This window comes from Lycium barbarum, chromosome 12, assembly GCF_019175385.1.
Source record: "Lycium barbarum isolate Lr01 chromosome 12, ASM1917538v2, whole genome shotgun sequence".
Lineage (NCBI taxonomy): Eukaryota > Viridiplantae > Streptophyta > Magnoliopsida > Solanales > Solanaceae > Lycium > Lycium barbarum.
In genome coordinates, this window is record NC_083348.1 from 87,034,537 (window position 1) to 87,059,098 (window position 24,562).

The 24,562-nt window shown below is 33.7% G+C and overlaps 1 protein-coding gene across 10 annotated transcripts; it reads left to right on the top strand.

Annotated features, from left to right (window-relative positions):
* The first annotated feature begins 16,290 nt into the window (after positions 1 to 16,290).
* On the top strand, positions 16,291 to 22,430 carry LOC132623185 (uncharacterized). 10 transcript variants are annotated; one of them, XM_060337897.1, is made up of 5 exons: positions 16,291 to 16,639; positions 16,783 to 17,893; positions 19,389 to 19,514; positions 21,206 to 21,245; positions 21,553 to 22,430. In XM_060337897.1, exons 2-5 carry the CDS (start codon positions 17,850 to 17,852, stop codon positions 21,670 to 21,672), a joined length of 330 nt encoding a protein of 109 aa, XP_060193880.1. In that variant the 5' UTR covers positions 16,291 to 16,639; positions 16,783 to 17,849; the 3' UTR covers positions 21,673 to 22,430. The 10 variants fall into 10 exon arrangements, 5 of the variants coding, with proteins under 5 accessions (XP_060193880.1, XP_060193881.1, XP_060193879.1 ...); XM_060337898.1 differs by having other exon boundaries at positions 16,291 to 16,545; positions 17,783 to 18,880; XM_060337896.1 differs by having other exon boundaries at positions 16,291 to 16,545; positions 17,783 to 17,893.
* Positions 22,431 to 24,562: the final 2,132 nt, after the last annotated feature.

Genomic DNA, 24,562 nt, shown 5'->3' on the forward strand with positions numbered 1-24,562 from the left:
GTATCTTATTTTTTAAATATATATATTTTAAGTATATTTATTTTAGTAAACATAACAAATAAATGACATGGCGGAATAGCAAATACAGCAATTAAATATTTTGAAGAAAAGTAATAATATGGGGTCCATGTTTTTTGCTGTACAATAATTTCATTTGCTTTCACTAATGGGTTAATATGTATGTGGCAATGAATCCACTATTATTGACTTGATGGGGATACTTTGGGAATTATATGAATATTGTTTGATTTTTTAATATATGGGGTGCACTTTTTTTTTTTTTTTTTTTTGATGTTGCCTTTTTTCTTTTTCTTTTTTTTTAATATGGGGCTCACTTTTTTTTCATGAGTTTGGAGAGGGTGGGATCCACTTTATTTTTCATGCGTTTGGAGAGGGTGGGGTTCATCTTTTTTTTTTTTTTTTTTTATCTACTTTTTTACCCTTAAATAAAAAAGTAGGATCGAACACGGACGATCTTGCCTCTATAAACCGGCTCTTCTATATAGTAGTAATAGTAAAGTAATAAATATAATTTTTTTTATCAAATTTTGATTTGGATAATTCTAATTCAAATTATTATATTAATTTTACATGTTTAAAATGAAACAAAGTAGAAATTTGATTTTCTATTTAAATGAATAACTTCTATTTTTTAATTTTTAGTAAATATTTTTTGTTTAACTCATTTTACTTGTCATGTTATTTTTTATACGGTTTTTTAAGGAAACGTCAATTAGAATTATAATTTCACTAATTTACCTTATTAATTATTTGATCTCCATTTAATATTAATTTTTCTTTTATGACATTAATCTCTTTTCACATTTATTAGAGTAAGGAAAAAATGAAAAAGTAATTAAATTCTATCTTATTTTAATATATAAGTATTTTAAATATGTTGCTATACAATAATTTCATTTATTCTCACTAATGGGTTGATACACATGTGGCAATGAATCCATCATTATTGATTTAATTGTTTGATTTGCTAAGCATTGCTTTTAATATTGCTTGATTTTGTTAATATGGGGTCCACTTTTTTTTTTCCGTGAGTTTGGATGTGGTGGGTTCCACTTTTTTTTTTTTTTTTTTTTAATACTGGTTGATGTTTAATATGGGGCCCACAATTTTTTTTAACATTGTTTGTTTTTTTTAATATGGGATTCACATTTTTTTTAATATTGCTTGATTTTGTTAATATGGGGTCCATTTTTTTTCCTGTGAGTTTGGATGTGGTGGGTTCCACTTTTTTTTTTTTTTTAATACTGGTTGGTGTTTAATATGGGGCACACATTTTTTTTAACATTGTTTGTTTTTTTAATATGGGATTCACTTTTTTTTTAATATTGCTTGATTTTGTTAATATGGGGTCCACTTTTTTTTCCTGTGAGTTTGGATGTGGTGGGTTCTACTTTTTTTCTTCCTTTTTTTTTTTAATACTGGTTGGTATTTAATATGGGGCCCATAATTTTTTTTAATATTAGTTGTTGTTTAATATATATGAGGCCCACAATTTTTTTTAATTTTAGTTGTTGTTTCATATATATGGGGCCCATAATTTATTTTATTTTATTTTAGTTGTTTAATATATATGGGGCCAACAATTTGTTTTTTATGGGGCTCCATTCTATTTTTTTTAAATACTGGTTGGTGTTTAATACGGTGCCCACAATATTTTTTTAACATTGTTTGTTTTTTTAATATGGAATTCATTTTTTTTTTAATATTTCTTGATTTTGTTAATATGGGGTCCACTTTTTTTTCCCGTGAGTTTGGATGTGGTGGGTTTCACTTTTTTTCTTCCTTTTTTTAATACTGGTTGGTGTTTAAAATGGGGCCCACAATGTTTTTTTAATATTAGTTGTTGTTTAATATATATGGGGCCCACAATTTTTTTATTTTAGTTGTTTTTTAATATATATGGAGCCCACAATTTTTTAAAATTTTATTTTAGTTGTTGTTTAATATATATGGGGCCCACAGTTTTTTTTATGGGGCCCCACAACGGACGACGCAAAAGGAGCCCAATCGGCTCTTCTATATAGTTAGAATATATAAGTATTTTAAGTATGTTGCTGTACAATAATTTCATTTGCTCCCACTAATGGATTGATACGCATATGACAATGAATCCATCATTATTGATTTAATGAGATATCTTGAAAATTACATAAATATTGTTTGATTTTTTAATATGAGCTGCACTTTTTTTTTTACATTATTTTTTTTAATATGGGATTCATTTTTTAATATTTCTTGATTTAGTTGGGGCCCACACTTTTTTTAATATTGGTTGATATTTAGGTGGGGCCCACACCTTTTTTTAAAATATTGGTTGATGTTTATATGGGGCCCACAATTTTTTTATTTTAGCTATTGTTTAATATATATGGGGCCTACAATTTTTTAAAATTTTATTTTAGTTGTTGTTTAATATATATGGGGCCCACAATTTTTTTTATGGGGCCCCACAACGGACGACGTAAAAGGAGCCCAATGGCTCTTCTATATAGTTAGAATATATAAGTATTTTAAGTATGTTGCTGTACAATAATTTCATTTGCTCCCACTAATGGATTGATACGTATATAACAATGAATCTATCATTATTGATTTAATGAGATATCTTGGAAATTACATAAATATTGTTTGATTTTTTAATATGAGTTGCATTTTTTTTTTTTTTGACATTGTTTTTTTAATATAAGATTCATTTTTTAATATTGCTTGATTTAGTTGGGGCCCACATTTTTTTTTAATATTGATTGATGTTTAGGTGGGGCCCACATCTTTTTTTAAAATATTGGTTGATGTTTAGATGGGCCCACTTTTTTTTTTTTTTGGTTGACGATGAAGGCAGACGACGAAGCATGGGTGCCAACCAACGCTTCTAGATAGTAGTAAAGTAATTTTATTGATTCAGCCAACTCATAGTAGAGCCTTTTTAGACAATAATCAGCTCACACAGTAAATTGATACCCCATAATAGAATATATATTTGCTTCGACATGCAAGGTATGATTAACGTATGTAAGCGATTGTCCATACGTTTACTCTTTTATTCTTTAAGCGTCAATGCAAGAAAAAAATTCAATATTTTCGCCATTTGAGTACATCTACAAATTTAAAATCATAGGTTAAATATAACTCTATATGACGATATAAGTTATTTTGAACACACTTGACACAAGCAAGACTTGTAGCCTAGCGGTCTAGGGTGTTCATATTGTGCTTAGAGGCGCGGGTTTGACTTCCAGTAGCAGCGTTATGTTCTTTTTTGGACTATTTTGTTTGTAGTGGGGAAACTGTCAACATTCTATTCCTCTCTTTTTATCAATTAAGAACCTAAAAGTTTCCTAATAAAGGAGTAACTCTTAAAACTTTAAATTGTGTAAAAACAAACTAATAATCTTTAAAATAATTTTTTTTGCTTAGCAAATCTTAAAAGTTTAAGTTAAGTTGTAGAAAATTTTCTTTACCAAAAAACTCTCTACTCTCTCTCTCTCCTCTTTGGTTCTAGGCTTCTAGAGTTCTACTTTTCAGCCATAATAGTGATAAGTTATTTAAATTGTACATTTATTAGTAGAATTTTTTATAATAATTTCGATTTATAAAATTGTAGTTCTATTAAAGTATTTGTATGGATTAGTTAAATATTGCATTGTTTGATTTAAATTTTTGGTGCACATTCAACGCAGAAAAGAAAAATATATCGACTTCTCTAAAGCTAAGCGTTAACACCCTTGACGAGATTCCTGGCTCCGCCGCTGATTAGATACTTAATATGGATAAAAACATAAAGAGAAAGTACAAAAGAAATTAAAAGCAACAGCATTGTGATTAAGTTTTTTTAAAATTAGCCTTAAAGTATGAAAGCTTAGTGTTGAAAGTGTTGTTAGCATGAATAATCTAATATTCATGGCTGTCGTAGGATTAAGGCATCTCATCAGGCAATGCTTCAAAGACGAACTGGACAAAAAAGTCAGTGCATCAGCCAATCATATTCTGTCTTACATAAATAACCAAACGTTACCAAATCAAACATTGAACATAACATTCAATCTGGAACAGAAAAAATAGTTAAATTATTTAAGTGCACTTGTTAGAATCTATGGCCGATTAATGGATCATTCAAAGTTGGAAAGTTTTTTTTTTTTTTAATTCAATTTTTTATTTGCTCTTTTACCAGTCTCTGCGTACTAAATTAAGTTTCTTTCAATAACGCACGTTGCTTAGGTAAGTTTGGTATATCTGTCAAAAATAGAGTCTAATCCACCAGGAAAATATGTGCTTTGATGGAAAACTGCTTGTGTCACACAGGCTGTACTGGGATGGGATATTAGATTCTTTATATGAGTTTGGAGAATATTTGAGCTAATTTTAGGGTTGAGTTAGGTCCATTGTCTATTTCTTTATCATGATATCAGAACAGTCCCTTCCTAATTCATTGTCTACCTGATCGATGTTGGGCTTCCATCTTATATAGTGTCCATGCTCCAGATGTCTAATCTTAGGCATGTGAGGGTGTTGAGTCATAGTGTCTCATGTCGGCTATGGGAAAGGAGATTGGACTCCTTATATGGTCTTAGACAATCCTCATATCTTGAGCTAGCTTTTAGGATTGAGTTAGGCTCAATGTCAATTTCTTTATCATGATATTAAAGACAGGTCCGTCCCAATTCAGTGTTTACCCGATGTTGGGCCCTCATTTTATATTGCATGTTCTAGATGTCCAGTCAATATCATGGTATTATGTCACAGTGTCATATATCGGCTATGGGAAAGGAGATTGAACTCCTTGTATTGTTTTGGACAATCCTCACATCTGAAACTAGTTTTTAGTATTGAATAAGACGCAAGGTCCATCTCTTTATTATCAGAACTTGTGGCTAAATTAGTAAGGTTATCTGCAGCTAGATCTGAACCATCTTCATTATATCAACAAGTCGAAAACTAATTATACCATTACAATGATTGAGAAGTCTAACAAAGATATTAATTAAGTAAGTAGATTTTCACATCAGCAGAACATTATATAAGGGGATAATACTAATACTATCTACGTAAATTACTATTTTGCTTCTTCAATTTTAACTATATCCAGAAGTCTCAACAATCACCACCTTGATAATTGGTGTCCCTTTGAATCGTACGTAGTTTGCAAACACTGTGGTTATTCATTCGATATTTAGGCCTCATTTGTTTGCACTTATTGGAAGTCTGAATCTGAATGGTTCAAACCTTAAGCCATTAAGTGCATTTGTTTGCATTAAGATTTAAGCACTTATTGGGTTTGAATAGGTCTTAATCATTAAGATCTTGAACCAAATCTTAATATCATTAAAAAATATTTTTGTATGGAAATTTTTTATCACCAGCTCCAACCCCAACCCTCCACCTCAACCCCACCCCCACCCACTCTCCACTCCAAACCCACCCATCCACCACAACCCCACCACCCACACACCTTCCACTCCAATCCCCCACTCTCCACCACCACCAACCCCACACCACCCACCCCCACTCCCCACCACCAACCCCTACCCCATACCACCCACTCCCAACTACCCCTCCTCCCACCACCAACCCCACCCCACTCCCCACTAACCCCACCATTAGCCCCTACTCCACACCACCCACCCCACTCCCCACTACCCCCACCTCCCACCACCAACTCCACCCCCACTCCCCACCAACCTCATCCCCACTACCTCCCACCCCTCACCCCAACCACCCACTCGCCCCTTCACCCCCACTCATCACCCACCACAACTACAAAACATCTCCACCATTACTAGTGAACATAAATGTTTCATTTTTTTTAATCAAATAATATTTTATTTTTTATTATTTAGTTACTTTTTAATTTGAATTGTATATTTATTATGTTTAAATAAATACATTATGCACATTCAGATATTGAAAAACAAACAGCCTTAATCATTCAGTGTTCAGACCTAGAAACAACATCTTAATCATTTAAGCGTGCATTCAGATTCAGACGTCTTAATCTTAATGAAAACAAATGAGGCTTTCGTCCTCTCAAGCTTTAGTACTGTAGTAATTAACTTCACCAAAAGTTTTAGCGACTCCGATCCCTCTATTACGTTATTTACGCGTGTATATCAGTCACTTTTATCCTTTTCTACACTATCTAAGAAGTACTTCGTTGTCCTATTGTAATGCTTGCTCCAATATTGATGTACGTTAATAATAGTATATAGTACTAATTAAAGAATTTAAAATTCCACGTCCCCCTTGTTATTGGGAAAATTACTCAGTAACATTATTAATTAATGAAAACATATCTCAGAATGCGGGTACTGTAAAAAAGGTTATGTTCCAATCTGAGTAATGTTGTAGGTGGTAGTTCGACCAAGTGTATTATTGAAAGGTAATAATAATATGCAATTAGTGGTGGCATTATTGATCTAGAAAATTTAAGGATTTTCACAAATCATAGACTGTAAAACATAAACAATCTAACTTGAAATCCTATCAATAATCAGGAACATGAAACTTCATGATTTTCACATAAATTTACAACAATGATAATTCAGTCAAGAAAAATATACTAGAATCGGCCATAGTATTCTTGACTTGAACTGAGCAGAAGCTAAAGAACTTGATCTTCAGTTCATGACTTAATAAGTTTTACTTTTCTCTCTCTTTACCTTGTGCGTTCTATTCAGAATACAGTAGATGGGGTAGGTAATTCCCTTTAATAGTTAGAGAGGGGGACCAATCGGTTATTTCCACTCCTCATCAAAGTGTGTAATGGGGGTTATTCTAAATACCTCCCTTTAATAAAATTAGGATTTAGCAATTATTTATTAAACCAAAAATTAATATTAAATGTGGGCCATGAACTAATATACATGGGCCATAAAAATTAACAGAACAGTAAGGGTGGTAACCGGTTTGGTCTTACCGGTTTTAACCGGTAACCGGACCGGTTAAACCGGAACCGGTAGAACCGGTTAACCGGTTCCGGTTAACCGTTTAATGGTTTACCAGTAAAACCGGAACCGGAACCGGTTAAACCGGTAAAAAAAAAAAAAAAAAAAAACTAAAGTATATATAGTATATATATTAAGTATATATAGTATATAGTACATATATATAAGTATATATAGTATATATAGTATATATAGTAGATATGTATATATAGTATATATATTAAGTTATACATATATATAAGTATATATAGTATATAGTACATATATATAAGTATGTATAGTATACATATATATTAAGTTATACATATATATAGATATACATATATATAGTATATATATTAAGTTATACATATATTTAGTATATATATTAAGTTATACATATATATACATATATATAGTATATATATTAAGTTATACATATATTTAGTATATATATTAAGTTATACATATATATACATATATATAGTATATATATTAAGTTATACATATATTTAGTATATAGTACATATATATTAAATATATGTATAACTTAATATATATACTATATATACATATCTACTATATATACTATATAGTAGATATGTATATATAGTATATATATTAAGTTATACATATATATAAGTATATGTAAGTTATACATATATATGTATACGAAAAGCACTATTATGTATTGCTGACTTGCTGTTAGGCTGTTAGTCAGTAAATATTTAAACTTTAATTATAAAGTTGTATAACATATGAAAATATAGCTACAATATACAAATAAATACTATAATATATATATATAATACAAAAAACAAAAACAAAAAAAGATTTTAATCACTCCAAACCGGACCGGTTCCGGTTTGAGGTTTAAAACCGGTAAACCGGAATCGGTTAAATCGGAACCGGTTAGGCGGTTCCGGTTTTGGAACCGGAACCGGCCGGTTTCCTAACCGGTTCCATAACCGGTTCCGGTTCCAACCGGTTAACACCTTTACAGAACAGCGATATAATTTAGAACACAAGACTAGAAAAATTGATCTCACAACTCTTCGACTTGAGAACTTTGGTTTTGTTAATCTAATTTCTTCCTCCCAATCATTTTTACATTGTATCCCCAGAGTGCTAATAATACACACAAGTAGGTCATTTCTTCTATTTAAATTGTAAATGGTTAAAGGAGTTCATTTCTCCAACAATATAAACATTTATATAACCAATGTAAATTGTATGATGTTGGAAATTTTCCAATCTTAAATCTAATTACTCAGTGAAGTTTTGTATCTAAAATTGTGACAAAGATTGGGGAGTTAAATAACTGACCTATTCTTAAATGTAAAATTTTCATAAATATCTACCTTTTAGCTGCTTCTAACAAGCTATAACTACAAGTTCATTATTTACAATTCGTTGCTAGTTTTTCCTATATTTAGGTCCTGGACGCGTCGCATAAATATAGCCAAAATATAGACTAAATACACGGAACTGTTGAGCAAATAATGCCTCTATTTAAGGAAAAAAAACTTTTTCAAACTAAACAAAAATCTGTTTTTAATGTTCCATAAATCACGCAAATCTTATTCTCTTTCATATCTAATCACATATCTCATTCAACATCTAATCATTCACATAAAATTTGAATTCAAAAACTCTCTTCATATTTTTTCCCAAAATATAACTAAAAAAAATCTCTTTTTAATGTTCCATAAATCATGCAAAGCTTGATTTGTTCATCAACTGAATTACACGTTTCACCGTGTAATTGCAACTTTTTTATTTTTTATATTTTTCTGAACTTTTTAGTTGTTTTTCATATATATTTTGGCTATATTTTTAATTGTATTTTGATTATTATGTTCAATATTACTTATTCTGGTTTTTGTTGATTATATTTAAGATATATTTTTCATATATTTTGACTATATTTAGAAAAATTTCAGAAAAAAAAAAGTTGCAGTGAAAACGTTGCTACCTCAATTATGAACTCAATTATGACTATATTTTGGATATATTTTTTAATTATATTTTGATTAATATGTTCAATATTACTTATTATGGTTTCAGTTGACTATATTTCAGATATATTTTTCATATATTTTGACTATATTTTTCAAAATTTCAGAAAAATAAATAATAAAAAAAAAAGTTGCAGTGAAAACGTTATTACCTCAATTATGAACTCAACTTGAATTTGATATTTCAACAGATGAATTCAAATACATATTCGTCGTTTAAAACACAAAAAATAACAGAGAATCTTACATATTTTAGGAAATAGAGTTGAATTTTGGGGGTAAAAGGTTGAAATTAATGAGCAGTTAATACAGAGTAAAAAAAGGAAGTGAAAGAAATCAGAAACTGATTTGAAAAGCACGAAATTAGGGGAGATGGGGAGTTAGAAAAGTGTATATTTAGGAAAAGGGGGGAGAGAGAAAGTGTGCAGCTAAAAAATAGGGGTGTGGGGAGTGGTAAGTTAATTGGTAGAAATGTGGGTAACTATAAGTTGTAAAAATATAATATTATAGCTACTAAACTTAATTATTAAAAAGTATAGTTATGTTTCATAAATATGTAACATAGTAAGCTATGCCAAGTAAAAATTATATTAATTCAGATTGCAGTAAAATTCCAAAGCCTATATTTTAATATTCAAGGTCTTGTACTGAAATCGGGACAAGGATTAAGGAGTTAGTTAACTACCTTATCAAACAAAGTGTGATTAAAGCATACTTAAATTATTCGATTGATTTGTTGGTACGTACATGACATTTGTGTTTTAGGTACGTACATGTCAGATAAATTCCATGAAAGATGACGAATTGTTGGAAGAAAAGGAGACGTTGTTGACAAAACGTGATTTGATGAAAGTTTATAATGATACATCCGATTATCGTTGTTATTTATCATATAGTTAGCTTGTAGGCCTATTCAATTATATTAAACTGATCCATGTTGCACAAAAACATCATGAATTAAGTAAGGACATATCACCGGTGGTGATTGGTTTTATAAATTAGAGAAGTAACATACACAAAGACCAAAGTCCCTATTGATAAAGTTTTGACAGAATATTACCGTGTGAACTTAACAAATACACCATTCACAAGATCGTCTAGTACATTTTTTTTTTTGTTGTCTGGAAAACAATTAATCCATGTTTAACATGACATCCTTGATTTCTTGGGGGTCATTTGCACAATTATCCTTCAAAGGCACTGCTCTTTAATTTTTGTCCTTCGCCTAATACCATGAGGTTTGGGGTTCGAACCCCGACTTAATAAAAATTAAAAAAAATAACAAGTCAGAGTTTCGTAGCAAAGTTAGGCATATTCGGGTCAAAGTTAGGCCCCAGGCAGAGTTTTGCAGAGTTTCAAACTCTATCTGCTTGGCCTTGCGAATTCAAACCTCTGCCATGCGAAATTTCTTCTTTTTTCTTACTGAGCTGAGGTTCGAATTCAGAACCTCGAGGTATTAGGTGAAAGACGAAATTAAAGGCCACCAATTTGAGGGCCAAAATTTAAAGACCAGTGCCTTTGAAGGGAGATCCGCACAAAAAAATGGTTGTCGTTTAACTAAGTGATATGTTTGTCTTGGTCCAATGGCTCAACAGCAATCGCAAGGCCCCGGCCCATGAAGGAGTTGTTTTATGGAAGAAAAGGGAATCAAGACCTCGATAAATGATTTGGAGTACTCCGAGAGGTGTCGTGATTTTGGATATTGTAGGAATATAAAGGTTGAAGAAGTTAAGGGTGTTGTTCGTAAGATGAGTAGGGGAAGAGCGACCGGGCCCGATGAGATTCCAGGGGAATTTTGGAAGACTGCAGGCAGGGCAGGTTTAGAAGGGTTGACTCGACTCTTTAATGTCATCTTTAAGACGACTAAGATGCCCGAAGAATGGCGATGCAGTACAATGATTCCATTGTACAAGAACAAGGGCGACATTCAAAGTTGCAACAACTACAGAGGGATCAAGCTGCTAAGCCACACTATGAAAGTGTGGGAAAGGGTGGTGGAGATGAGGGTGAGGAGAGGCGTGTCTATCTCAGAGAACCAGTTCGGATTCATGCCGGGGCGCTCAACTATAGAAGCTATTCATCTTGTACGGAGATTGGTGGAGCAATATAGGGAGAGGAAGAGGGACTTGCACATGGTATTCATCGACCTAGAAAAAGCCTACGACAAAGTGCCGAGAGAGGTTCTATGGAGATGCTTGGAGGCTAGAGGTGTACCTGTGGCGTACATTAGGGTGATCAAGGACATGTATGATGGGGCCAAGACCAGGGTAAGGACTTTGGGAGGCGACTCAGAGCACTTCCCAGTGGTGATGGGGCTGCATCAGGGATCAGCTCTTAGCCCATTTTTATTCTCCTTGGTGATCGATGGATTGACGCGGCAAATTCAAGGTGAGGTGCCATGGTGTATGTTATTTGCAGATGACATAGTCCTTATTGACGAGTCTCGCAGCGGGGTTAACGCTAAGCTGGAGGTTTGGAGACAAACTCTGGAGTCTAAAGGGTTCAAGTTGAGTAGGACCAAGACAGAGTACTTGGAGTGCAAGTTCAGTGATATAGTACATGAGGCTGACGTGGAAGTGAAGCTTGGCACCCAGGTCATACAGAAGAAAGATAGTTTCAAGTATCTTGGGTCTATTATACAAGGAAATGGGGAGATTGATGATGACGTCACACATCGTATTGGTGCAGGATGGATGAAATGGAGGCTTGCCTCCGGAGAGCTGTGTGACAAGAAGGTGCCACCGAAACTTAAAGGCAAGTTCTACAAAGTGGTGGTTAGACCAGCTATGTTGTATGGGGCGGAGTGTTGGCCAGTCAAGAAATCTCATGTTCAGAAGATGAAAGTGGCCGAAATGAGAATGCTGCGGTGGATGTGTGGGCACACTAGGAGTGATAGGATTAGGAATGAAGTCATCCGAGACAAGGTTGGAATAGCCTCAGTGGAAGACAAGATGCGGGAAGCGAGGCTGAGATGGTTTGGGCATGTGATGCGGAGAGATGAAAATGCCCCGGTGTGGAGGTGCGAGAGGTTGGCCAGCGACGGCTTCAGAAGAGGTAGAGGTAGGCCGAAGAAGTATTGGGGGGAAGTGATTAGACAGGACATGGCGCATTTCCTGCTTACGGAGGACATGGCCCTAGATAGGAGGGTTTGGGGGACTCATATTAGGGTAGAAGGATAGTAGGTAGTTGCGTTTATCATCCCTTGAGAGTTGTTATATTGTTGTATAGTTTCTTGTCTCTTGATTTCTGCGAGTATCTGCTGGTTAATAATGGCTTATTTACCTTCATTGTTTTCATTTTCATAGTTATTTATAGCAGTTAATTCTCCTTTTACCATGACTTTCTTGTTTTGTTATTCCTTGCTTTCATATTGTTTTCAATACGTTTGATCATATCTAACCTTTTGTCTTGTCTTGTCTTGTCTTTCTTTCTCTCCTCTCTTGAGCCGAGGGTCTTTCGGAAACAGCCGCCCTACCTTTCAAGGTGGGGGTTAGGTCTGCGTACACTCTACCCTTCCCAGACCCCACATAGTGGGATTATACTGGGCTTGTTGTTGTTGTTGTTGTTGTTGGTATAAAAAACCAATTCGCAGAATTGCCCTTCTTTTGGGGTGGTCTTTAAATTTTGCACCTCATATTTGAAATCTTTAAATTTTGCCCTTCGGCTAAAACCCATGGGTTCCAGGTTCGAACCCTCACTCAGTCAAAATTTTTTTAAAAAAATCGCAAGGCAGAGTTTAAATTTCGCTATGCCCCCATCGACATACACTTGTTAAGGAATTACCAAAGTTATGCCGGACCCGACATACTTATGCCTTATAGGCAGACTTGGCATAAGTATGCCGGATCCGGCATAACTTTGGTAATTCCTTCACAAGTTTATGTCGGGCCCGGCATACTTATGGGCAAACTTTTAATGGGAAAACTTTTAGTTAAGTCTTAACTAAAAGTCTTTTCCTAGGTATGCCTTATGGGGCAGACTTTTAGTTAAGGTATAACTAAAAGTATGCCCCATAAGGCATAACTTTTCCTTAAAACATAGACTTTGTCTTATAAGGCAAATTTTTAGTTATGCCTTAAGGAAAAGTTCTGTCTTATAGAGCATACTTTTAGTTATGTCTTATGGGGCATATTTTTAGTTGTGTCTTAACTATAAGTCTGCCCCATAAGGCATAACTAGGAAAAGACTTTTAGTTAAGACTTAACTAAAAGTTTGCCCATTAAAAGTTTGTCCATAAGCATGCCGGACCCGACATAAACTTAGGGATTGTAAAGTGCCCGAAGTAAGTTTAGTTTGGAAACTTGTTAATGTTACATCTCGGAAATTCTGAATTTGTTGTCTTGTGAATAGACTAATGTGAGCTTAAGATGAACATGAAGTCCTTACGAGATTAAGGAGAGTATTAGATAGCTTAAAGTGCGTACCATGAGATTTCGAAGTCATATGGATATGTAAGACTAAGTTGGTTGAAGGAAGTGAATGTAAGTCATGTTTGGAAGGGTTTTCGCGATATTTGATTTGATATGTATTTAGTGATGTCTTGAGGGGCTGCTATAGGGCCTATTGTATGGTTAATGAAGTGTTATATAAGTGCCAAGAAGGTTCCACAAGGAATAGAGGTTGACAAATCGTCGAGAGTGAAGTTCGGAAATTTCCAATTTGTACGGCATATTGTACGGACCGTATAAATTATACGGCCTGTATAATGGTTCATAGAAAGCTTCCAGAGAGGGGTGATTTCCTGGAGGGATTATACGGTCCAATTATACGGACCGTATAAGTTATACGGGCCGTATAAGTTATACAGGCCGTATAATTGGCCGTATATCCGGGTCGGGCCAAAATTTTATTTTTATTATATATGGCCCCCTTGTTCATTATTTCATTTTCCACCCTCTCTCTAAGTCTTGAGAGCTCCAAACCCTTCTCCAAGCATATTCCACTCCAACCCAAGAGGAAACAAAGATCAAATAGTAAGAATCGAAGTGTTTATGTGTTAGAAGACTCCATAAGGTTAGTAGATTTCAAGATTTACTTGGGTATCGTAGCTAGGGTTTTGCACAAGTTGATAACTTGCTCCAAATCTCATTCTTATGAGATAAAAGGTTAGTTTTCATGCTTATTTCATATTATCAAGGATGTTTAGTTGTTGAACAACTTGGGTAGAAGATGATGTCTAAATGTAGTTTTCATGATGTTTTGAGTAGTAAGCTAACTTGAATCATGATTCTTAGTATGATATGGATATAATCTTATTATAGAAGGTAATAATGATGATGATAAAGCGTTCTATGAAAAATGTGCAAAGCGCTGGTGTGAAGTTGTTAGTGTAAGTTGAATGTGAGAATGAATATGGAAGACTTAATGGAATGTGATCACTTGATTATGATATTGTGGATGTTGTTATGGTTGTTGGGGGTTGTTTTGTAATATGGTGGAAGTCGATGAAATAGGGGAAATGCTGCCCAACTTTCGTTAACTCATGAATTGTTCTAGTTTGAATTTAAGAGTATCTTTAAGGCTTAACCAAGGTATGAATCCTTTTAAATGTAGATTTTCCAAGCTTCGACAGTGAACGTTAAGTAGTTAAGAAGACAACGAGGTATGTAAGGCTAACCCTTCTTTCATTAAGGCATGATTCCATGACTATATACCTTCTCATAAGTTCCATGATGTCTTCCAAATGACCACATCCCTTGAATTACTAAAGCTCATGATTCTTGGTATTTTCATGATGTCATGACCTTCATTATGTGATAGTTGATCCTCTAAGGAAAGATATAGTGAAAACATTGATGATGACGATGTTGATGATACTTATGGATTCTTATGTGTACATGTATAATTATGTATGACTATTATGTAACACCGAGCTTATATGGCTGGGTATGATATCTATCGCGCGCGCACCACTACAGTTGGGTACGGATAACACTGAGCCCTGGTAGGGCCAGGTATGTATAACACCGAATCTTATCATGGTCGGGTATGTAAGATACCGAACCTCTACGGTCGAGTATAATATTACTACAAGTATAAATGTATGAAATGGAAGGTTCCCATTAGAAAAAGGATAAGTAAATACGATGAACAACGCTAGAGGTATAAATGGCTTCATTATCTCATGATTTCTCTATCTCATGTCATTTCTTATGCTTCTATTATGATGTTGATTATGCTTTACATACTCAGTACATTATTCGTACTAACGCCTTTTTGTTTGTGGACGTTGCGTCATGCCCACAGATGGACAGGGAGATAGACTTGATCCTTAGGCTGCCTATTACAGAGATTGCTTAGAGGAGCTCCATTTAATCCGGAGCTGCAGCTTGGATATTATTCTTTTGTGTATATACGGGCATGGCGGGTCCTATCCCGTCCTTATGATGATGTTTCATACCCTTCGTAGAGGCTCGTAGACAGTCATGTATAGTAGATGTCTTTTGCCTTTTCGGCTCATACTTTTGGTATATTATTTTGTTAGTCTCGTCGGTTTTTGTGATTTGAATATGGGCGTAGTTGTTGATATTGATATAGAAGTGTCATTGCCCAATGAGATCCGTATTATTGATGTATAGAAATCATGAGTAGGCCATGTGGCTCACCTAGATGTGAATATGAATGTACGATGAGAGGTACCGAGTGGGTTAGCACCGGGCGCCGGTCATGGCCCTCCAGTTGGGTCGTGACATGTTATCATTAGGTTTAAGTGTTCTATTTAGGGTTTAGATTTAAGCGTGTTACTTTTTAGTTAATGCATAACTTTATTTGGAATATGTCGATTTTTTTTTAATTATTAATTTAGGATTTCACACGAGTTAGTAATAAACGATAATAAACACTAAAGATAACATTTATTATTAAGAAATGTACACGCAAAATATATACTATTTACATATATAACAGAAAATGGCCAAATTCCTGTCCCCACCCCTCAACGTTTGACCGAATTACCAATTACACACCTTCATGATACGGGGTCGTATTACCCCCTTGAACATTTTAAAACCGAAATGTACTCACCCTTAAACGCCGACGTGTCCAAGAAGGTGAAACACCTCTTGTAGGCGAGTAAGAGCCTGTTTGGATGGGCTTATGCCTATAAGCTGTTTGCAGCTTATAAGCTAAAAAAAATAAGTTGGGTAGTCTAACTTATTTTTTTGACTTATAAGCTGTTTTCAGCTCATAAGCTGCTTTAGATAAGCTAAGTTAAATGGGCTCAATTATTTTTTTGAGCTTATTTTAAGCACAAAATGACTTTAAACTTGCCAGTCAAACACTCAAAAAAGCTGAAAACAGCTTATAAGCAACTTATAAGCCAATCCAAACGGGCTCTAAGAATTGAAGGAAAACACCCCAATTGCTAAAGTAAAAAGCCACGTGTCAGTCCACATATCGTTTTCTTTTTCTGTTTGGTTTTCGTTTTCATTCCCTTTCTTTCTCGTCACCAGCGATCAAACAAGATGGCCGGCGATTTCAGAAGCTAACCTTTATACTCTTATTTTTTTTCTCACTTTTTTCCTCTTTATTTTCTGTGCAGCAAATATTTTGACAGAATGTTATGGATGAACTTTTCTAAACAATTAGAGGTGATGATGGTGCTATTTTAGCCTTTAATTTGTGGCTTGATGTTAAGTTTTTTTTTTTGGCACTGGAATAAGTTTTCCGGCGACTAATTTTAAGGTTATTTTGTTTCAAATTTTGGAGTACTTGTGCTTTACATATCTAAAGTATAATAATTTAACAGACAATTGAGATAGATAAAATGATGGATTCACGAGTAATGTATTTATACGCCGACTCAAAATTTCCTGGTACATATTAAGGTTTTTCTTTTTCATTTTGTTTGGCTAGTAGAAATTTTTTCTCGTTTAAGTTACAGTAGGAATTAATTTGTAGAGGATGAAGGTTGGGGGTGAAAGAGGAGAGAATGGAAGAACTTGGGTTGTATTCCTAATTGGATTAGAGATTATAACCTGGTTAAAAATTAAAAGAGAAATAACTAGGGTCCACTGGATCAGAAAAAACAAGGAAGGGAGTGGGCCCCAGCGCGTGTATACATACGCTTATTTGTTGGTATTTAACTTTCTATTTTATGTGAATAGTGTCTTGGTAGAATCTTTATATGCATCAGAATAATTGTGCCTGATTTGCCATGCATATGTGGTTTTGACGAAGTTTGTCATTTGCTACCAACTGAGTTGAAGAATTAAACAGTGTCTTACCAAAAATCTGAGATATCGAAACTGTTGTTGGAAAATTGGGTCTCTCGATTTGCCCTTTACTTTTTCTTTTCAATCTTTTTTAATCTTCTTCATTGTTTGCTTCCTGGAATTTTGAAGTGGACTATGCAGTCAATGTGTTTGATGATATGTCTGCCTAGTCTTATTTAGTTTGTGTTGTTTAGTCATTAACCAGATTTCTATACCTTTTTCTTTTGGTTTTGCTTGTTCTCTGTGTTTCATGTTATTTGTGTGCATGTACAATATCTATTTATTATACACTCTCCAAAATACCTATGCATGATCGGCGAGATACAATCAAAAAGCCTAAAGGGAGGGCAAAAAAATTGTGTGCTAGCAGTAATAAAGGAATTCAAGGTATAAAATTGATGTAGGGAGCATTAATTTGGACCAATGCAAGCAGGAATAACTTCTGCTAGCATGTCATAATTGACTAAGAGACGTATTCAAGCTATATGATTATGATATATGGTTTGCCAACGATTAGCGGTTTCACAAAGGTTTGAATAGGACTTGGAGTGCACTGTCAGTGTGTATTATTGCTAATGAGAATGAATGGGACGTTTATGGGGTCGTCCTGCAGGTTGATGCAATTGTGAAGATTATTTGGTTACACATGGCTACCATGTGAGCTACAAGATGATGATGAAATGACTGTAAAATATGCTGAAGAGGCTCACCAAGTCATGTTGAGGTAGTTTAGAAAGCATCTCAAGTGTGTTTTTCTCATTGTGATTATCTTCTGTTTTGTTTTAAATAGGTTCTGAATATACACTTAAGTTCCTTACTGGGTTGTGTTTCTTGGTGTTGGTAACTTAACTCATTTACTATTATGTACATATAATTAACTTAGTCTTGCATGTGTGGACCTTTAACACGTTTTGCATAGATCCTTACATTCTTTCGCGTTTGAAACCAGCTTGACCAGAGATGATACGTACTTGACCTGGATGGTTATTGGTACATGTATATACAACTTATCCACTTACATAAAACGAATGCTTATCAGAATTCAATATACAAATGCTAATTTTAAAGTACTTCAAACTGTAAAACTAAAATTTCAAGTGTGTTCTTTCTTTAATGGAAAGTAAAAAGTACCTCTCATTTCCTTCGTTTCTTCTTATAGAGATTTTTGAACATTAAAACCATATACTGGGAAAATGTGGCATATAAAGTATTTGAAATATTAAGGTATGTTTTTTAAATTTTGTGAGTTGAATTTACAGAAGGGAAATTTGAATAGCAAGAGGAAGGCGAAAAGAAACTAAAGAGAATGAAGAAAGATGTGAAAGGGTGTATTTCTACTTCTTTGTCACTTGAAGTGGTCTATTGCAAGCGATAGTAATTTTTTATATGTTAATACCATTAATTATGTTCTCTATCTAGAAGTCAGTGATTCATTTGCATTCATTTTGCTTCTTCTAGACTGGTTTTTAAAGCTAAAAGAACAAAAAGCTGGCTCCTCCTGCTCAAAAGTTGATGGAGAATGTGGTTCCCTCGAATTTCTTTTTAATAGTTTCTTTACTTGAGAGGTTTCTTCCATGCTATCATATTTAGCACTTGGTTGACGTTTACATATAACTGGACTTCTGAACCGGTTTGTGGTACTAGCATAAAGAATTTTAGATGTCCTGGCTTGCAACATTATGAGATATGAGCTTTCAGAGTCTCTTCGCTGGTAAGTTTTACTTAATTCCAATAACTATTTCTCGGTGAGTTTTACTTAATTCCTCTAACTTTTTCTCGGTGACCATTTAAACCTTTATTCCTACTTCTATGGAGATCAATGATGTAAAATCTATACATGCATGAAATTATTTTGTATTTTTGCTCCATTTGTCTTTTCAAAATTTTCTTTTCAATTCAGTGTGTAAGATTTAGATATTGGAGAATAGTATTATACGTATCTGCTTTTTGCTCTTTCTTCGTGTTTTTTTTTTTTTCTTTTTCCTGGTAGGTTCTATATATAGATGTGGTAATTTGTTCAAACACTTCTACGAAAATTTTCACATTAGATGCACAAACTGCAATAACAATGACCACTGATCACATTGAATTTCTATCTGGGAAAAGGAGGGCGGAACTTTGATCCCGCTAATGTATTTGACAATATACCAAAAAGGATTGAATATTTTCTTAAATTTTAGCTAAAATTGATGTTATTTTCTCCTCCAAACTTTTTGTAGGAGCTTTAGTGGCGATAACACAGAAAATAATTCAGGTGTACACCAAGACGGATTGCTGGAGGAGGAAGATCTGTGTGAGGCTCAAAAGAAATTCATTTGCTCAGCTGCCATTACTACTTTGAGTATGTGAGTGTCTCTATTGTGTAAGTTACTTTGTAGGTCATGCGTATAAGCTTCTGATATAATTGTCGTTTTCTCTGTTGTTTTGAGTATTCAATTTTTTTCCTTTTGTTACTGTTTCACTTGTGTAAGCCTGCATAGATGGCTCTCAACTGATGTCGTATTCAGGATATATCTCACTATACTAGAAATACTGTAAAATGGTAAATGATTTAAATTGTAGTAGCAACAGAAGTAGGAAAAAAAAAACAATGGATGAAAGGAGATTAGGAGAGGGTCAACCATCTTTTTAGTAAACCTTTTCATTCTGTTTTCCTGCATTGTTTTGTATTTTTGCTAGCTCTTCTGCTTAAAAATTCTTTTGTTTTATCTTAAAATTATCTTACCAACTCTCATTTTCTTGTTTTTCAACAGTAAGCACAGGTATGTTCTGCAATATGCTCATTCTTTGTTTACCACACAAGCCCGTACTTATCTGCTTATTTATTAGCCCAACTATATGTCGAGAAGAATTTTCTAAGAATTATGTTAAAATAAGCATGTTTGATAGTAAAAATCTTAAGTTGTTGGATTGAGGCACCCCCGTAGTGGATTGGTAGCAAGTAAATTTCCTTTTATATGCTCTTTAATGTCCAAATCTGAATGAATAAGTCAAAGAATCAAAACAGATTTTCAAAACTATGATTCTCATTTTCCATTTGAGTGACAAGCGTTTGAGAGGAGACCCTGCAATAGAATCTCACACTGCTTGTAGTGTCATGATGTCTTAGTTGAGTTTCTTTGTTGGTACCCAATCAGAGAAAAGGCTATGAAACTTTTTTCTATTGCATCTTCAATCGGAAAAGCAATCTTGATAGAGTAAAATCATGTAAAATCTACTCTTTATTGCATGTTCTATTTCTGTTTCTTAATTCTTTTTCAAAAAACATTTTAAGCTTTAATGTAAATTCATGACTCCACATTTCCACTATATTAGTTTGGCTACGTTTGTGAAAATAGAATGTTTTCTACCATAAGTTGGTGCGTGCGTGTGAGTCAGTGGCTGGGCGTGTCTTCTATTAGATCAACGATTCGAGTCCACTCTTTGTCACAACACGCTCCCTTCTCTTTGCCACATGAATATCAAATTTGTTTTAATTGAACCCAAACCACCCCGATCTGCAGACTCACATGATTACTTAACCTTATTCTTATTTGCATTCTTCAGGGACTCTGTCGAGCAGATTTTAGAAATTTTATAATAGCTTCACTTGAAGTTTTTCCTGATTGCATGCATATCTTTCTACTAACAAGTGACAACTTTTCTTGTACTTTTTATCAGAATTTAGGATTTATAGTCAATGGGTTTAAAATGAGTCTAATACACACACACAAAAGCATTTTTTTTTTTTTGACATGTGCACTGTTATACACTCCTTAGTTGACTCTTGGTGCCCGTAACCCTGTGTGCACTGCCCATAACAGTACTTATGGATCGAGCAAAACAATTTTTTGTCATTCCAAATTTATGGAGATATATTATTTACTCTAGATTAAATTATTTTACCAGCTTCTCTTTAGTTAGAGTTGGCAGCTATCCAATAGAATGGCCACATGATTGCCTCCTCATCACTCTAGAACTTAATTAGTGCACTTCAAATGATTACTGCTAGAAGGTATTTATCTGGGCTGGGATTGAAGATCCTAATTTCGTGTAGGCTCGAGGCAAATGTCATGCTACAATATTCATGTGATAAGGTACATGCTCTAGCTATTGAGAATGCCTTTCCATTCTTCATTTTGAGTACAATTGTATTAGTGATGTTTTCTTTCTCCGGTGCCAAATAGTATGCATCTTTGTGTACTAATAAAGCCATATTTGGAACATCACATAAAACCTCTCTTCCAAGCTAACAAAGACATATTTTATACATCAAGTTCTGGTGGTAATTGATAAAATGTATTCTCACTTTATTCAGATTTTCAACTTGAAAATCAAATTTTGCCTTCTAGATGTGTTATTGCCTACGTGGGTATATGCAATATTGTGATTCTGGTTGTGCAGATTTGGAGAACTCAGATAGTTGTGCATGACCACTACAAGCACAACTTAAGGCTCTACAACTTTCAAGATGGAGGAGAAACAAAAAATAGTCTGTGGTCGTTCAATTCTCGGACTACCTAAGTTTAGGCATTGTTGGTCTTTTGAACATTTTAATAATAAAATATTATATTAGAGTGTTGCCTTGTTTAAGTGCATTTTAATGATCCATTTCCCACGTTCATTATGTTGGCACAATGTGGCCAATTCTTTTCTTCTTCCCACTAACTCATTACTCACCCATACTGATCCTTTTCTATGTCCTGTAACTCATGCCATAATTCTTCCATTATCTACACATAATTACCCCATTTTCATCCAATTCAATTCAAGGATGAATTTCTTTACCTATAAATAGTGAGTCATCCTTACCTTGTGGTGTGAAAAATATTGGAAAGTTCTTGACAAAGTGAGGATAAAAGAGAGTTTTATTTAGCCGAAGGAAGGTGTTCTTTTTGTAGAGCTTTGGACTCAACATCTTGTCCAGAGTTTGTTGAGTCGTACAACGTTGACAGGTTGTTGTATTCTGGAGGGAACAAATCAGAGTTATATTGCTGGACCAGTGAAGATTATACCGCAGTGGGCTTGAATCTCCTTAAAGAGAGCGAGATATCCGCCCCTCAGCCTGATATTAATTTATTCTTTTTTGTTCACTTTATTTTTCAACTGTAATTTATTGTAATTTGTGGTATATTCACCAACAGGCATTACTGGTGTTAATTTGTTTTTGGATATGTAAAATGCATGTATGACCTATCAAGGCATTCTCCAATGTAAACTTTGAGTACTTATTCAAACATATTTTTGCATCAATATAGCTGCAAATTTTATAGTTGTGTATCTTCACGCATCCACTGCTTTAAAATGTAAAATGTTGAGCACGGGCCATGCCCCTCTAGTAAAATATAGATGCAAATTAGTGATCAATAAATAGAAAATAAAACAATTAAAGTAATAATGTAAAATTAAATAATTTTACCTGTTTGTTTGTCATACGATCAAGTTGGTCCCAGAATGTAAGAATAGTGTAGTGCGTATTCATATCTCGGTCAATCCTTGCCGTCTACCTCATGCTCAGTGCCGTCGTGAATAGGATCCAAGCCACGCAAATAATCGGAAAGGGCACGTATCCTTATTCGACTCTGTCCCGAGATATTTGCATCCATAGGCACGAACTTTGTGAGCCTAGTCAACTTCGTCCGCCATATTGCATTAGGAAGAGGCCCAACCCGACTATATAATGGGGCTCCTTCTATCCGCAATACAAACATGAACTTAATATCATGAAGCGTGACCGTGGCCTCACTAGTGCAGAGATGAAAGGTGTGTGTCTCTGGCCTCCACCGTTCAGCATAGCCGTCACAAGAGCCGGATGATGTTGTACCCGACCAACAGAGATGCAACGATATATACCGTCCCGATACAGTATCTCTAAGATGCGGGGATTGGTGGGGGGGGGGGGGGGGGGGGTGCGACCGGGTAAAATAGTCCACACCATTTCAATCCTACGAGGATGGAACAACGCTCTCATATGTATCTTATCAATCCATAATAGCTCGAACCTATGATTATTCTGTAGAGCAAGTACTGATCTATCGATGAGCCCCGGGTGAACGTTGGGATCCATGGAGGTGTCGTATTTGTACAGACTAAATTATTCACTATTCTTGAAATTAAAGGTAAATTATGTTAAATAACATATCTTTTAACCTAAATTATATTAAGGGAAAAGGTTAAGAATACCCCTCTACTTTGGGAAAAGAGCTAAAAATATCCCCCATTACAAATTTGGGTAGAAAATAGCCCTCCCGTCAATAAAGTTTTCAAATATACCCCATCTTAACAGAATTCAGGATTTAGTTTATCGTTCGTTATTCAGGATTTAATTTATCATTCGCTATTCAGGATTTAGTTTATCGTTCGTTATTCAGGATTTAGTTTATCATTCGTTAGTCGAGATTTAGTTTATCCTTCTTTATTCAAAATTTGTGGATTTTGAGAATTATCTTTGTGGATTATGAGAATTATGTTGTATTATATATTATGAATAATTATATCTAATTAAAAATTACTAAATTAATTAATTTATTATCTAAAAGTTTATATTAAATAGCTATTTTATGTTGTATTATATATTATGAATAATTATATCTAATTAAAAATTACTAAATTAATTAATTTCTTATCTAAAAGTTTATATTAAATAGCTAATTTATTTATCGGGAAATTATGTTAAATAACTAATCCTAAACTAAGGACTTAGTTTATCGTACGTTATGCAAAATTTGTGAATTATGAGAATTATGTTGTATTATGATGTATATATGTTGTACGAATAATTATATCTAATTAAAAATTAATTGCTTAAATAACTAATTTTTTAATGGGAAATTATGATAACTAACTAATCCTTTTATCAGGAATTATATTAATAATGTTCAATCTTAAAATAATGAAGTTCAATCTTAAATTAATTAAGAATAAACTATTACTATTTAATTACTATTACTAATTAACAATTGTCAACGAATTAAATAATTATCAAATAAAATTACATAACTAATTACCACATTAGCAATTAACATACAATAAATAATTTAACAAATTAATAAATTAACAATTAGATAATTAATAAATAATAAGAGATTAATTTTCTAATAAATAAATTAACATAGAATAAATAATTAAATAGCAAAGATACATTTTTATTAAAAAAAATAGGAACGGGCAGTTTGCCAGTGAAGAACAAGATAAAAAAAAATGAAAAAAAAAAAAGCTTTTTTCGAAATTGAGAAAAAAACGCTGGAAGATGACAATTATTTCGAAAATCGAGACTAATAAACCATACTCATGCTTAGGATTATCATCTATTAAACAATGTAATCGAAAATTTCATAGTAAAATACCTCGATTGAAGGTTGCTGTAAGATTGTTCGAATCAAGTTGTACGTCACTTTCTTACGAAATTCAAGCC

What these genes read in the sequence shown, in the direction of transcription:
- LOC132623185 (XM_060337897.1), top strand. Translation starts at nt 17,850, where the DNA reads ATGACTGTAAAATATGCTGAAGAGGCTCACCAAGTCATGTTGAG. An exon ending in GCCATTACTACTTTGAGTAT is followed by an intron (nt 19,515 to 21,205) that starts GTGAGTGTCTCT and finishes AATTTCGTGTAG; the next exon opens with GCTCGAGGCAAATGTCATGC. An exon ending in TACAATATTCATGTGATAAG is followed by an intron (nt 21,246 to 21,552) that starts GTACATGCTCTA and finishes CTGGTTGTGCAG; the next exon opens with ATTTGGAGAACTCAGATAGT.